This window comes from Kickxella alabastrina (genome assembly GCF_025024165.1).
Source record: "Kickxella alabastrina strain RSA 675 chromosome Unknown BX661scaffold_5, whole genome shotgun sequence".
NCBI lineage: Eukaryota > Fungi > Kickxellomycota > Kickxellomycetes > Kickxellales > Kickxellaceae > Kickxella > Kickxella alabastrina.
The window spans coordinates 301,554-317,138 of NW_026251476.1; the positions used below are offsets into that span (position 1 = coordinate 301,554).

The 15,585-nt window shown below is 48.4% G+C and overlaps 5 protein-coding genes across 5 annotated transcripts; 3 read left to right on the forward strand and 2 right to left on the reverse strand.

Moving 5' to 3' along the window:
- Positions 1–118: 118 nt before the first annotated feature.
- On the forward strand, positions 119–3,510 carry BX661DRAFT_178903 (uncharacterized protein). Its single transcript, XM_051535044.1, has one exon. The coding sequence runs from the start codon at positions 409–411 to the stop codon at positions 3,403–3,405; it is 2,997 nt and encodes a 998-aa protein (XP_051393365.1). The 5' UTR covers positions 119–408; the 3' UTR covers positions 3,406–3,510.
- Positions 3,511–4,626: 1,116 nt separating this feature from the next.
- Positions 4,627–5,359, reverse strand: BX661DRAFT_196859 (uncharacterized protein; the record flags this gene model as incomplete). The annotated part of the gene is made up of 3 exons (XM_051538084.1): positions 4,627–4,912; positions 4,991–5,065; positions 5,121–5,359. 3 exons carry the CDS (start codon positions 5,357–5,359, stop codon positions 4,627–4,629), a joined length of 600 nt encoding a protein of 199 aa, XP_051393366.1.
- BX661DRAFT_80849 (uncharacterized protein) lies at positions 5,250–5,904 on the reverse strand. The gene has a single exon (XM_051539488.1). The coding sequence runs from the start codon at positions 5,736–5,738 to the stop codon at positions 5,403–5,405; it is 336 nt and encodes a 111-aa protein (XP_051393367.1). The 5' UTR covers positions 5,739–5,904; the 3' UTR covers positions 5,250–5,402.
- A 3,560-nt stretch (positions 5,905–9,464) lies between these two features.
- BX661DRAFT_178906 (Metalloenzyme, LuxS/M16 peptidase-like protein) lies at positions 9,465–13,684 on the forward strand. The gene is made up of 3 exons (XM_051535045.1): positions 9,465–9,879; positions 10,166–10,204; positions 10,363–13,684. Exons 1-3 carry the CDS (start codon positions 9,547–9,549, stop codon positions 13,489–13,491), a joined length of 3,501 nt encoding a protein of 1,166 aa, XP_051393368.1. The 5' UTR covers positions 9,465–9,546; the 3' UTR covers positions 13,492–13,684.
- BX661DRAFT_178907 (uncharacterized protein) lies at positions 13,685–15,431 on the forward strand. The gene has a single exon (XM_051535046.1). It carries the CDS (start codon positions 13,779–13,781, stop codon positions 15,318–15,320), a length of 1,542 nt encoding a protein of 513 aa, XP_051393369.1. The 5' UTR covers positions 13,685–13,778; the 3' UTR covers positions 15,321–15,431.
- Positions 15,432–15,585: the final 154 nt, after the last annotated feature.

Here is a 15,585-nt window from a genome sequence, read left to right on the forward strand (position 1 = left end):
ACTAAAAAAGAAGAAAATATTTTACACGACACACAGGATTGGCTTTTCAGCTGATCGAAAGCTGGAGGTTCTGGTTGGCTGGATGGATCCTTGTGCCATGTCGAAGGCCGAGAACCCCCCGCCTTTAATTTTCTCTTTTTTCAGTTTGACTGACACACGCTTTCATTTCCTCCCCGCTCTTCTTCCCTCTTTACAATTTTATTTTTTACAATTGTTTCACTTTCCGTCTTATACTTTCCATTGTTTTTATATCAATTTGTCACAAGCAGAGATACTCGTAATTTATTGGCCTTAAGCTGCGCGATTTTTCAATACACCCTTTTTTGTCTTTTCTTATTTTCACAATCGCTCATTTCTATTATTTTCTCCATTTGAATCGATAACCAAAAAAAATTATTACAGATATCAATGGAGGACAGACGCACAAGCCCGGGCAGCGGGTCGACTTGGTTCACAGCGCGTCGTAGTTTACAGTCAGGTGCCGACTCTGACGACACTCCTGTCAACGCAATTCCTTCCACCAGGACAGTCGCAACCTCGACTGCCAACTCAAATAGAAGCGCCCATCGGAGAAGCCAGATAGCAAGGTGGCCCCGGCCAATAGCAGAGTTTTTGGAGTCACAAGCTTTCCATGGCATTCAAGATTCCGACCGTGCTGTCATTCTTGGTGGTGGTGATGGTTTTGGTGCTGATGCCAATACCGACTATTATGATGATGACAGCGAGGAGGATAGCCGCCACTTGGACCCGCGAATGTTTAATGGTGATTATGAAGATGTCAGCCACGACGAGATGGAGGAAGACGCGGACGAGGATATGGAAGAGTATGATGAGGACGAGGATGCCGATGAGATTGACCATGACGATGCCCATGAGCGTGATGACGGCGTGAGCGAGCACGACAGTAGCATGTCCTCTGAGCCCGAAAATAATGACGATGACTCGAGCAATAGTGACAGTGATGTTGGCAATTTCAACAGGGATCGACCTGGCGCTAGAGGCATTGGCGGCAGCGTCAGAGGGCATACTGCCACTCGCTCGTTTGAAGACCTTCCATCTCTGGCATTGGCTACCTCCCGCTCGGGCAGCAGAACAACAAGCCAATCACCCGCCAGCGAGCGGTACGTCAACACACCCTTCTTGCCAAAGTACTTGGAGGAATCTGCCTTTGGCATGCTTAATCGCCACTTGTTTGCGAAACCGGACAAAACAGCGGGTGGAGCCGCCTCCGGCGCAGATAGCGGAGAAGCGGCAGGTGGAAATTCGGGCCTATTCTCAAGCTCTGCTGACTGCGAGTCAGAGATAGCTCGTCTGGCGCCAGACATGTTTTTCAAAACGCTTGTGCGGGACACCTGGCCGCAATACTGCACGCCAGTGCCCACGACGTCCACATTCAACGGGCTTAGACTCGGCTACGGCCTTGATCTCGCCGCCCAGCCCAGAAGTGCGCCTGCACAACAGATTCCGACTCCACCCCTGCCGCCGTCTCGGCCCGCGCCCACGTCTGTGATGGTTCCGCTGTTAGCCCAAACGGGCAATCATTCTCGCGACGTATTTGTCCCGTTTGGGCGCAACGTGAGCGGGAGCCCGGAGCCGTCTTTTACGATTGAGCGCTACGCAGACATTCTTGCTCGCGGTCGCGATTCCCACTCTGCTCGCTTGGCGGCATTGGGTGGGGGGCGAACGCGGACAGCAGCGGGGGCAACAGCCGACACATCGGCCGCCGCGCAGGCCGCGCTAGAAGAAAAGAAGCAGACACTGCCTAGCGAGTGGTCGCCCGTCAAGAATCCCCTCAACATGGCCGTGGCATCTGACCGGGTCGATGTGCGCTACACTGGGCCTGGCCGCACGGACGGGGACGCAGCGATGATCCTGACCAACAACTGCATCCCCATGCACACAGGTGTGTACTACTTTGAGGCGTACATCAAGAGCCGCGGACAGAGCGGATACATCGGGATTGGCTTGTCGCGGAAGCACGTGCAGAGGAGCCGGCTGCCTGGATGGGACGAGGGCTCGTGGGGGTACCATGGCGACGACGGAAATGTGTTCGACTGCGACGGACGCGGCACGCCGTTTGGGCCAGGCTTTGCGAGCGGCGACACGGTCGGCTGTGGCATGGACTTTATGAAGAAGCGGATCTTCTTTACGCGCAACGGCGTTTTTGTCGGATACGCGTTCAGGGAAATCGACACGAGCAAGCCGCTGTACCCGTGCGTGGGCATGCGGACGCCGGGCGAGCACGTGGTGGCCAACTTTGGGCGCAAGGCGTTTATGTATGACATCTGCCATTATGTGAGCGAGGCACGCACGGAGGCACTGGGTTTGGTACAGAAAGCTAATATTTCGTGCGAGCTGCCGCCAGCCAATGCGGCAGATGCAGAGTACTCGGCCCAGTCCAAAGACCCGCTTCAGCCCCGAAACATACTCGCCCTGCGTGACGAGCTTCTTGGCGGTGTGCCGCTAAGCGGTGGCTCCAACACAGACACCGACCGCGGCGACGCGGCGCTCAGCATTGTGCTTGCGCAGCTGCTGCACAATGAGCACTATGCGACTGCGCGCGCGCTAATCGAGAACGCAATTGGCCAGCGAAGCTCGTGCAAGACAGCTTCGGACGCCGGCTCCCAAAAAAGGAACGAGCGCTTGGAGGCTGTGCTTCAAACACTGCAGCAGCAGGACTCGCAACGGGCAACGCGTAGGCGGGTGTGCAAGCACATTCGCGAGGGCGCCATTGACGCCGCGCTGGGGCTGTTGCAGGACGCGTACCCGGCGGTGCTGCGCAACGAGGTGATTGTGTTCCAGCTGCGGTGTCGTCAGTTTGTCGAGCTGGTTCGCGCGGCCAACAGCGACCACATTGTGGCCAGCGTGCCCAGCGACGGCGGCCAGCTGGCAACGCCGTTGGGGGCTTCGCCGAGCCATAGCGGCGCCGACGATATGATGGATGTTGATGACTCGCACTCGCCCTCGCTCCTGTCGCTCTCTTCCATCACCAACGCACCGGGGCTTATGAGGCAAGTGCGCTTTGGCCAGCTCGGCAATATTGACGGCATGGATCAGACGCAGCTGGTGCGCGTGCTGCTGGACTATGGGCGCCAGCTGCAGGCCGACTACAGCTCGTCCCCCAGCGCGATCGTGCGCGAAGGCTTGGTGCACACTTTTTCGCTGCTAGCGTATGCTGATCCGGCCAAGAGCCCCGTTGCGGCATTGCTCGATCCATCGGCGCGTGAGCCCCTGGCTCGCCTTGTTGAGATGGCCATTGTGGCTGCGGAAAATTCCCCGCACATGTCTGCTCTCGAGTGCATATGTCGCCAGACTGGTACATTGCTGCGCGAGCTCAGTGCCCAGCGCAATGGAGCTGCGTCGCTGTTGTCGCTTGATCGAGACTTTTTGAGAGTAGACAACTGAATGAAGTTCAACTTTATATACATACAGAATGAGTGCTTCGAAACATTAGCTTATTAAATTTCGTATTGATTTATTAATTTATAGTCGTTAGGAACTGAACGAAAAAAAAGAGCATGACTCTGAACGAGGTTTGTCTGAATGCTTTAGTGTCGACTTGAGTGTCCACCACAATTCCGAGGCTATAAATAATTTATAATTCATAATATTATTTCTTTTCAAAACATCCAGTTTATCGCGCATATTTTTAGCATCGATATCTGTCTCAGCACAGGTTGGACTCGGACTTGGCAAGCGCAGCTTCAAATCCAAAGCGGGCAGTTTCAAACTCGCAAACATTAATGTCCAAACTAGTGCTAGCAGACATAATTCCATAAATTACAGATTCGTTGCTAGCTATATGGCGGCGGATTTTTTTGTTCTCGTCCTTAAGCCATGCTATTTGCATATTCAGAAAACCAAATTTAGCCTCAAAAATAGTGTGGTAAGTATGTAAAAACTTTTTATTTTTAGGCGGCGATTCAGGTTCATCCACAGGACCTGTATTGACAGAAGAGGTGGTTTCGCAAGATTCTTCAGGAGGTTCGTGTCTGGAAGTTGGCCACAGAACGTCACGGATTTTTTTAAAGCAAACCTTGAACATTGCTATTTTGAGAAGATAATAAAGATCCCCAAAGCAAGTAGAAAGCATTAAGATAAAAATTAAATTTTTAAAAAATGGAAGCAAGAAAATTGTTGTTAAATTATATGAAAATGGCAAGTAGCATGAGACAAGTTATAAATGCGTATGATGATAACGCCGTAAGCCAATTTGATGAAAATTCCCGAGAGATTCTGCACTCGGCTATTGTTGTAAACGCAGCATGTTTTGATGATATTGTGCACATCCTTTTTATATGCTGTATATGCCTCTTGAAGTGGGCGCGCTGAATATTTGACATTTCGCAGCCTATATGTCTCACCTTTCACCTAGTTATATATATCTATGCGCAGACATTCAATACTCAAATTGACCAAAATGCTTTATTTATCATAACAGCCGAAATGACAACTAGCCACCCCCCAGCTCTTGGCATGTATCAAAGTTACAATTGTGGAAGGGCTGCTCCTTTTCAATGTAGTACGTCCCTTTGCTGGTAAATGCGCGAATGGAACCAGCAACCTTTTTAAAGTCCGATCTGACAACTACTCGATGTTGCGGCGACTTTTAGTAGGCCTGGAAAGCTAGTCCACCAGGCTTTTTCTCTCTATTGTGTTGCGTATACTCACAAGCATCGACTCGGCCTTTCTCCCATTGTGCACGTGGTCAAAGAAGAGCAGACACTGGCCCACATAGTCCTTGTCAACTAGGACAGCAGGTGTCCTTGGCATGGTATAATTTTCATCGACGGGGATCGACACCAAAGCGTTGGAAAATTTCCGGTGAGTTGATCTGGCAGTGTACTTTGGGGTGACTGTGTGCTCGCTGCAGAAGAGCCTTTTATAGACCCGGATCTTTGGATCAATGGGCCTGGCAACAGAACTGTCCTGTCCTTCAGCTATCTGTAATCGTTCCCAGTGCCACTTTATTAATCCATCGAGACGATACCTTTTGAGCTTGTCATCTCCGGTGCTGGAGGGAAACGACCTGGCATTGGCGCCTTTCCAGTTTTCAAGTCCCAACCTGGGGGGGGGCCACAGTAAATCGAACATCATCCCTCTTTAGCTTCATCCTTGACATCGCATGTAGCCTGGCAAACTTAATGTGGACGTTGGCCAACTCGGCGCCCATCTGGTTGTGGTCTTTAATTTGCCTGGCATAGAAGTCATTTGTAATTTTCACAGCACGGTAGCTCAAGGCTTGTAGTGGGCCAATGGCGTCGATAAAATCAGGAACATGGAGGAGGTAGTGCATGCTGGGCGGCTGTTTGGCAGAAAGGTTGGAGTCCCCAGAATCGTGGCGTGCATTGAGCAACATGACGTACCTTTTACAGGTGTCAACGGCCTCCCTGAGCTCAACTTTATCCTGCAGCAAAATACCCCACACACGACGTGCTGATCAGGGCCAAGGTTGCTAACGAGACAAGTGCATTCATAGATTTGGGATCGCTGCTGAAAAATTCGTGCGCCAAGATGGGTACAATATATGACAGAAATCCAATATAGCCAACAGGACGAAACGAGCTACCACTGACAAACAGTGACCTAAAAGAGGAATCGAAAAATGCGGGTATACTTATGCGATCCACTCTCAAGGCCTCGGTAATCTGAGTGCGCTGAATGGGAGTAAAGTAGAATTGGGAGGTGACTGCCCTTTTAAACTCTTTGGCTATCATCTCTCCCCATCCTTTGACCATATGCAATCCATCCAAGCCATAGAAAGTGACGTCCTTGAAAGATTTAATAAAAGCAAAAGGAGTCTGGCATGCAATGTTTAGACCATGCTGAAATAAAGGTAGACTATATTTACGCCAAGAGGCATTGATGTTTTGTCCGGTGTATTTAAAAAAGAAAAGGTTAACCTGTGTCTCCCTCTTGCCCTCACAGACACAGCATGCATTTGTACTCATGTGGCCACTGTGACCAATCAAATCGGCTATTTATGGCATGTCGCCAGTTGCTGAAAGAATGCAATCATAGAAAGTTATTCCCTTGCCATCAATTGTAACGATGAAACTATTTTTTCAAGCAAAAAAAGCTCCAAATAAAAGACAGCCAGGAAATACCAAATGTCGCGGGGGTTTTTTTTTTGAAACTGGCAATATGGGTGGTTGCAGCATGTACTTGCGCTCATAGCGCAGATAAGAGGTGATATTATTAACCACGATATTGTCCATTGTAAATGAGGTGTCCTGCGAGCGTTCAAATGGCAAAACCCCGTCGATCTGAATACTGAGGAATATGGTGTTGTTTTTTCTACCTGGATGCTTAGAACAAAAATAGGCATAATTATTGCCATCAAAAATATCGCGAGGATTTGAGTCCTGGATTTCCAGCAAAAATGGGTCCACGCGCATAAGCTCACGCATAGCAGGATTAAGAATAAAAGTAGATGGTAGAGATATAATAGGAATATATGAAAAAGTAGCGTCTTTATAAATACTATTGTTATCAAGATATAGAAGAGGTTTGAAAATATCAAACTATTGGGAGGTGGTGGAACAAAGGTAAATGTAATGAGATTCGAACTAGCTATAATATATATTAATGAAAATGAGACTACGGAAAGAGCTGAAGAGCTCACTATTCAGAATTCGCCGTACGCGTAAAATATCAAACATATTTTACGCGTCTGCGCTGTCACGTGACTCGGCCCCCATTTCTGATGTCACAGTAAAGGGATTACCACTTTCAGGGGCGGGGGAAAAATGTACAAGTGGTCTTACCTTCTCACAAAAGTTGCACTGGGGACGCATATCCAAAAACATCTCACATCCATTACTACACATCGGCAGATGCCTGACAATATCACTAAATGAGCCCGTTTTACCCAGTTCCAACTGAGAGTACGATGGCATCGTAAACACGTCACCAACAGGCTCAACTGTTTGGTAAAAACATTTAATTGAATCACAGGCAGTCCGGGATAAGTTTAGCTCAGTAAACAACCGAGTATATTTGAACCCTCTTGCATAGCTTTTGAAAATGAATCTAATAAGGTCTGGGAGTTTGGCTTCAATTGGCTGGTTGATGTTTACATAGCTGTTGGCCTGCTAAAGGATAAAAGATAGGGTTGCATTGCACAAGCCTCTATTGGCCTCAGCTGTTGCAGCAGCTTCTGTGATGGCATCCACCAAATGCTCGTCATAGAGGGAATCCGTCTTGGAAAGGTTATCATATGAATAGATACTCCTTGTCAAAAGTGTAATCATTGCTGCTGCTACTGACATTGCTTCTGTTGCTTCTGTTGCTGTTGCTGTTGCTGCTATCGCTGCTTTTGTAGCCTTTGTTATTGCCATTGCCATTGTCAGCGGGTGCATTAATAGCATAAGTCCTGTTTGCAGCAGCCCAATTATAATGCACACTTCCTCTAACAAAATCAATACGTGCATATAAAAATAATCTTTGCAATGTGAACGGCTGACTGATACCTTGTCGTCTGTAATTGGGTTGGTGAGTGTCGCGCGGCATGATTGATAAAAATAATAAAATAATAAAAAAGTACTGTTTGTTTGTGTGTGTTTGAGAGGCTTGTTGTGTCAAAGTTGAAAAATTAAATGAAAACGTTTAATACCAAGACATATGCTTAATCATTATGTTACAAAATAAGTTACATTCCATTTTCTAAAGTTTATTTAAAATAGCGGTTTGGAATTAATGGCAAGGATGACAACATTTTAATTACTTCTCAAATTCCCGACACCCATTTTACATTTTAAAAGCCAAATGTAAATGTAAGCATAGTTCAGCAAACTTTTTTGTTCAAAAAATATGTTTACGTCGATATTTGCCAACAGTAAATATTTTTATAAAATTTTCAAATTAAGCAGTGAAAAAAATGTTGCTCCTTAAAAATATATTATATCCAAGAAATAATGCACAATAATAAACAAATAATGTTGCGTAAATGACAGTAGTGAAAGAAAATAGAAAATAGCTAAACTAGAATCCAACAAAATGTGGTGGATATGAAAGTAGTAGAAAAACATTATTTGTCTTTTTTATGGTGTACATCACTACATTCTTATCTGGGGCCGATAGCGATTGCTGCAAAACACTCTGTGCCTACCTGATTAGCCTATTGGAGCGATGGTGGTTCTCACTCAAAGTCGAAAGTGAGATTCCATTATAATGGCGTCGCAGCAGCACCCCACTCCTTGTTTTTTTCAACTTGTTTTATTTTTCAGTTTTTATTTTTTACAAACCGATTATCTTGTGACCCGCATTAGAGATTCATACTTTGTTTTTCAATTTATCCAGTTTTCTTTATATCAGCCTTTTACTTTTTATATAAATTAATAGTATTTATACTTTGACATATCAATCTTATATTTGCCTTTTATTGCCATAAAAAAGCTCATCACACACATTCCTGCCTCTCAATAACTCTCCTATCAATGTTTTCCTATTTTCCCATTTTCAGCATTTTTTTACTTATCATCAATTAATTGACAACATATATCTGACTTTTTGTGCATATACAGCTTGGGCCAAGCCTGTCTCATTTTTTGGGCCATCAACTTTTTATACTTGTCGTATCTTCTACCCTAATATCCCAAATGTCATCTCGGTTTAATTATTAATATACCCTAGTCCCACTGGGCATGGCGATGTAAGTTGATTTGTCATCATTTTTGTGTTATGAGGCAAAACCCATTTATCTCCAAAATAACTAAAAGCCGCAGTACTGATAAGCAAAAGAACACAAGGACTGGGCCAAACAATTTGATAATTTCTAAGCAAGTTGTAAATATTGTAAGAAAAGTTAATAGTTTTGTTTCCAATGATAATGATTGGCGAGCAATTGGTTGCAAGTTGGATTATGTATACTGTATACACTGAAAAATAAAAAATGAAAAAATGTATCGGTTTTGGTCCGAGCTGTATTTATTAGTTCAGCTATACCTATACACATTAAAAAGGTTCTGGTGATTCACGCCACTAAGCTCTGCTGAGTTGAGAGCTAGCAAGCAAAGTCAAGCTAGCATTCAGTCATCAAAGCTCCCTTACAGCTCCAAAAATTAAAACAAAATTAAGTAAAACAAAAAATTAACGAGATCACTAGCCTTTGATTTATTGCTGCTTAAAATCTTGATTATTATGCAGCCACACACTGATATACTGATATGGCTGATGAATGACGTCTCCATCTAGCAGGCCATAAGAAAAAAGATGAAATTCAAGTACAGGCCGTTATGCATTAGAATACACACACTGTTAACAAGTGGAAAAAAAGCAAAAACAAACTGGAAAGAATGATTGTATTCTTTCAAGCATTGTTGAAGCTTTTTTTCTCATTTTCTTGCTTGTTACTACTTTTTTTGTCTTTTTTTTTCTGTAAACCTAAACCCGAAACAAGTAATACAAAAAAGTGGCCAAAACGAGAGAAAAAAAGGACGAACATCCAGTAAGGCCAATCCTTTCTTGTTTCTCGAAAAAATCAAAAATAATAATTTTTTCCATTTTATATTTTACTAATAATTATTTATTCTTTTTTGCCTTGAAATGACTCGTACGTTTGAATTGTTGGACAGTCTGCCTACGCAAAAGGACAACAAATTCCTTCCCCCAGTGGCCGACTTTGAAACGGACTTTGTGGCCTGCACCACGATAGAGTCAAAGCAGCCGTACAGTGAGTTTATCGGCGATTTAAACAAGTCAGAGAGCGATGTGCGCGAGTACCGTCTTATCAGGCTTCCAAACGGAATGACCGCTATGGTGATTCATGATGCGACGGAGAGCAAGGCATGCGCGGCGATGGATGTCAATGTGGGGAGTCTGGCGGACCCACCTTTGTACCAAGGTTTGGCGCATTTCTGCGAGCACTTGCTTTTCATGGTACGCTGTTGATTTTATCTCTTGAAAAAGTGTATTTGTTTTTTTGTTTTTTGTTTTGCTTTTGGTGTTTCTTTTAGTTTGTTTTATTTGGGTGTCAAAATGAGAGATGAAAAATAATGAGAGTGAAATGCACTCGTATGCATGTGCGCTTTCCTTATGTGGGCTATGTTTACATGTGTAATCTGCAGATTTTGTGTATTTTTTTCTATAATCCCAGACAAACTGATACAACTAACATCTCTATTTTTTTTACTCACGCATTGTTATTTGTGATTATGCAATATAGGGCACCTCAAAGTATCCCAAGGAAAACGAGTACAGCTCGGTAAGTATTAATAAGAAAAAAACGAGAATTTTTTGTTGCAAAACAACGTATTTGGCAACCCACACAAAAAAATATAAATATAAATATAAATTTCATCACAATACATAGCCACATTTTCTTCTTTCTAAAAAATCTTAAATACTTTCTCGCCTATATAGTACCTCTCGGCTCATGGCGGTAGCTCCAACGCGTACACGGATCTCGAGGACACCTGCTACTACTTTGACGTAACCTATGATGCACTCGAGGGCGCACTCGATCGATTCTCGCAGTTCTTCATCGACCCTCTTTTCGCACCAGACTGCACTGACCGCGAGGTCAAAGCGGTAGACTCTGAGCACAAGAAGAATATCCAGAGCGATATGTGGCGACAGTACCAGATTGAGAAGGAGCTATCAAGCCCCAACCACCCATTCAGTCTCTTTGCCACCGGCAACTACGATACGCTATCTGGGTCTGCCAAGGAACAAAGCGTGGATTTGCGCGCGGAATTGCTCAAGTTTCACGCGAAATACTACTCGGCGGATATAATGAAGCTGGTTGTGGTGGGTCGGGATTCGCTGGATCAACTGACGGAGTGGACGGTTGCCAAGTTCTCGCCGATCTTGAGCAAGGGCATGACGAAGCCAATGTTCAAGGGGCACCCGCTGACGGAGAAGGAGCTCGGCAGGATTATTAGGCTGAAGACTGTTCGGCAGCAGCGCACTCTAGAGCTGACATTTTCGCTGCCGGACATCAAGCCCTTTTACGTGCTCAAGCCCGGGCGCTACCTCGGGTCGCTTCTCGGCCACGAGGGCAAGGGCTCGGTGCTGTCGTATTTGAAGAAGCGCGGGTGGGCCACCGGTGTCATTGCCGGGCGCGCGACGACGTCCGCTGAGGGCTTTGATATGTTCAAGATCACGGTCCATCTGACGGAGTCCGGCATGGAGCATTACGAGGACGCGATCCGCGCGGTCTTCGCGTACATTCAGCTGCTTCTGGCTAAGGGCCCGCAGAGATGGTACCAGGAGGAGCTATGCCGGGTGAGCGAGATCGAGTACCGGTTCATGGAGAAGCTCAACGCGGTCAATCTGGCGATGAACCTGGCGAACACCATGCAGCAGAAGTACTTGCCGCCAGGCAAGATCCTGCCGGATTCGCTGCTGGTGGCGGACTTTAACGAGGAGCTGCTCGAGTGGGTTCAGGGGTTCCTCAACCCGCAGAACTTCCGCATCCTCTTGGCCGCTCACGAGATGATCGACGTTGAGTTCGATAAGGAGGAGAAGTACTACGGGTGCAAGTACCGTGTGGACGCGATTCCGGCCGAGCTAATGCGCGATTTGCGCGCGGAGCTTGTGTTCGAGGAGCTCAACCTGCCGGGGCCGAACCAGTTTATCCCGGACAACCTTGCGGTGAAGGCCACGGAGAAGGCTGAGGAGCCGGCGAAGGAGCCGGAGCTGCTTCGGATGACCGAGGGGCTGGAGCTGTGGTTCAAGCAGGACGACCGGTTCCTGCTTCCGCGAGGCAACATCCAGGTGAAGATCGAGACGCCGCGCGCATACGATTCCCCGCTGAACGCGATTTTCAACCAGCTTTTCGTTCTGATCCTCAACGATATCCTAGCCGAAGTCACGTATGATGCGCAGGTGGCCGGGCTATGGTTCAACGTCAGCGAGACAATCTCCGGGCTTTCGCTGCAAATTGATGGCTTCAACGACAAGCTACCGCAGCTGCTGCGGATCCTCCTGGAGACTGTCAAGTCGTTTGCAGTGGACGATACGCAGTTTGAGACGTACAGCCGTGAGGTGCGCAAGAAGTTGGAGAACGCTAAGCACGCGGAGCCGTACAATCACGTGCAGACCAACACGCAGTATTTGAACCAGGGGACGATGTGGCGGTATACGGATAAGCAGGCGGTGTTTGGGTTGGTGACTAAGGAGCGGCTGCAGGTGTTTGTAGATACACTGTTTGAGCAGGCCAGGGTGCAGATGCTGGTGCTGGGCAATTTTTCCGAAGCCGAGGCTCTGGCAGCAGCAGATATTGTGATGACAACGATGGATACGCTGCCACTGCCCGAGTACGCAAGGCGGCCGGCGCGCGCCCTGCTGCATAACTTTGGCAGCTATGTGCATCACGAGGCAATGCCGGACGAGGCCAATTTGAACAGCAGCGTGGATGTGTCCGTGTACGTTGGGCAGACGGAGGACCACGAGGAGCGTGTGCTGATGGATTTGCTCTTGCTGATCGTCCAGGAGCCGTTCTTTGACCAGCTGCGCACCAAGGAGCAGCTCGGGTACCTAACATACTGCACCGGGCGTAAGTACTCCGGCGGGCCCATGTCCCTCCGCTGCATCGTCCAGAGCGAATCCAACCCAGCCTACGTGACTCAGCGAATCGCGCACTTTATTCGTGGGTTCCGTCTGCGACTCCTGGAAATGACCCAAGAACAATTCGATAAATACGCGAATAGCCTGAAGGTGCGGCTGGAGGAAAAGCTGAAGAACATTTTTGAGGAGGCGTCGCAGTTCTGGAAGCACATGGGGTCCGGATACTATGAGTTTGACAAGATTGACTTTGACCTTGCGGTGCTGGCCGGGCTTAGGAAGGAGGATGTGCTGAGGTTCTGGGATATGTATGTTGATCCGGAGCGCGCCTGCTCGGTGAAGCTTCTGACCATGACTATATGGTCGGCTAAGATCTTTAGGCCGTCGGTGGCTGAACTGGCAATGTACCCGGAGATTGTCATTGCACTGCATGGGTGTTTTTTGCGCGACGGCGCAAAGAGGCTGACGCTGGAGGATGTGCAGGAATTTGTGGCTGCGCTTAAGGATTTCAAGGCTGCTGCTGCTGGGACCGAGGCTGGGACCGCGACTGAGACCACAACTGAGACCGCGACTGAGACCGCAACTGAGACCGCGACTGAGGCCGCGACTGAGGCCGAGGTGCTGCAAAGAGTTGTTGAGCTGTTCAAGAGGACCGCAGATGAGAGTTTGTCGGAGGAGGATCTGGTCAAGGCGGTTGCCAAGATCTCTGAGCCCGCGTCGTATGTGCGCACGGCACTGGCAATGGCCCTTGAATCACCACCTGCTGCGGCTGCTGCTGCTGGTAGCTCTGCTGCTGGTGGTTCGGCCAAGTGCAATGGCGGTAATGGTGCGGCAGTGGCGATTGGCGGCGATCTGGCGAACCTGGGCGCTGTGAGGACACCTGGCGGCTCGTGGGCGTTTGAGGAGGCGTCAAAATACAAATCCACTCTGTGCTTGTCTGGTGCGCCGATCCCCGTGCGGCCTCTCAAACCAAAGTACGAGTAGAAAATAATTGATTTTTTTGAATTTATTCCAGACTGTATGCTGGACCTTTCACCAGGCCTGATGGTGGCGACAGAGAAGAGAGGAGAGGAGGCCCAGAGCTGCTTTATTTTTTGTTCTTAAAAGTCAAGAGAGGGAGAGGGCTTTTATGCCGCATGCCAACGCGAGTTGAGCGATCGTGTGAGAAATGCTCTCTTCTCTTTTTTAATTAATTAATTATTTTTCTTCCTCTTTTTATTTAAATTACTTTCAATTCCATTGTCGACGGAGAATAAAAATAAAATTAAGGAATGCCGTTTGCCACAAGCACGTACGCATCGCCGCGGCGACAAGCGACACTACGCGACAGCCGAGAATTCGCCCAGCTGTGTCATTTCCTCCACCTCTTCCACCCTTCGCTCAAACTGCACAGCGCCCCGGACCTCGACCAGCTCCACACAGAGCTCCTCACCACACCAGCCGACCCATCACCCACACCCGCCCTTCTCACGCACATACTCATTCGCAGCCTGCGCACGCTCACAGGCAACCGCAACATTGATGAGCATAACTTGGACGCCCATGTGCAACGAGCCTGGGAGAAATTCACCGGCAGAGTGCCTGAAAAATACGCCCAAGGCATATTTCAAATTGGGGCTGCACGGGAAAGGGCTGGGATGGTTTTGGAAACGTGTGAGCTGGTGTTGTGTAAGCCTGAGATGGTACGGGGGAAGGCCACGGAGACTGCTGAAGAGGGTAAGTGGCGGGTGGAGCCGCTGGGTGTTGATGCGTTGGGGCGCATATACTGGGTGCTCTGCGGCTCGCAGCTGTATCGAGAAACACCACGCGACATTGCCGATCTCCTGCTAGGCACCAATGAGCAGGGCCTGGTGGAGGCAAGGGAGCCTCATAGGAGGCGCACCAGTATGCGAAAATACACCGTGAGCTCGGCAGCACTAGATGTCTCGGCGGAAGCCCTGGAGCTGGCCGATCTGCCACGGCACGGGGTCCGCGAGAGCGATGGTGATCTTTGGGAATTGCTTTGCGAGACTCCTGTGGAGTGGACCACTGTGGCTGCGCGCTTATTCTGCCGGTCGAAGCACCCTGGGGAACGTGCACTGCATAAGCTTTTGGCCGAGATGGCTCCAGATATTGCTCATAGATTAGCGCTTGATGCTAGGAGAAAGCACGCCAGGAGCGTGGCTGCTGCTGCGGTGGCGGGGGCTGATGCCATGGGGGTGAGGAAGCGCTCGTCGAGGATTGCTGTGCGCGAATCTATTGAGGATGCAAAGGCTATGGCCGAGGGAGCTGGGAGGAGACGCTTGAGGGAGGAGGAGACTGGGGAGGAGGAGGCCGTGGAGGTGGGCCGGAGGGAAAGGGCGTGGAGACGCGAGGCTGCACGTCGATCTGCTTTGGATGACGCCGAGATTGCGCTGGCTATCCGCAGCAGCGGCAATGCCGATGGTGCTGCGGCTGTGGAAACAACCAACGCCGAGCCAGAGCCAGAGCCAGGGCCAGAAACAAGGCCAGAGCCAGGGCCAGAACTAAAGCCGGAGCCAGAACTAAAGTCAGAGCCAATGCCAAAGCCAAGGCCTCAGCCGGATATGCATATGGAGATGGAGATGGACGAGGACGACTGGATGTTCAGGTGCTCGTGCGGGAAGTCCGGCCACAACTACGACGATGGCCGCGCAATGACCGCCTGCGAAAAATGCAATGTCTGGAGACACCTTGGGTGCGCACTACGCGCCGAGGCTCAACGCATTGGCCGCGACATCGATGAGGACGACTGGGAAACCGTCCGCTACGTATGCCCAGAGTGCAGAAAATCCCGCGTCAATGCGCAAACGTAGGGCTTTTAGATACACACTTGTTTTTTCTTTATAAGAAGGCAAACTTTTGTTTTTCTAACCAAACCCTTTATTCTCTTTTCCTCTTTATTTCTCTTTATTTTTATTTTTATTTTTATTTTTTCGCTCATGAAGAGATTTGCTGCTGCTCCTTCTCTTTCTTCAGCATTTCGTTTTCTTCTTTCACGCAAACCAGCCACCACTACTTTTAAATTGACTTCTTTAAAGCGCCAACAGTCTGCCCTCAGCAGCAGCAGCAGCAGAAGCA

What these genes read in the sequence shown, in the direction of transcription:
- BX661DRAFT_178906 (XM_051535045.1), top strand. Translation starts at nt 9,547, where the DNA reads ATGACTCGTACGTTTGAATTGTTGGACAGTCTGCCTACGCAAAAGGAC. An exon ending in GCGAGCACTTGCTTTTCATG is followed by an intron (nt 9,880 to 10,165) that starts GTACGCTGTTGA and finishes TATGCAATATAG; the next exon opens with GGCACCTCAAAGTATCCCAA. An exon ending in AGGAAAACGAGTACAGCTCG is followed by an intron (nt 10,205 to 10,362) that starts GTAAGTATTAAT and finishes TCGCCTATATAG; the next exon opens with TACCTCTCGGCTCATGGCGG.
- BX661DRAFT_178903 (XM_051535044.1), top strand. Translation starts at nt 409, where the DNA reads ATGGAGGACAGACGCACAAGCCCGGGCAGCGGGTCGACTTGGTTCACA.
- BX661DRAFT_80849 (XM_051539488.1), bottom strand. Translation starts at nt 5,738, where the DNA reads ATGGTCAAAGGATGGGGAGAGATGATAGCCAAAGAGTTTAAAAGGGCA.
- BX661DRAFT_178907 (XM_051535046.1), top strand. Translation starts at nt 13,779, where the DNA reads ATGCCGTTTGCCACAAGCACGTACGCATCGCCGCGGCGACAAGCGACA.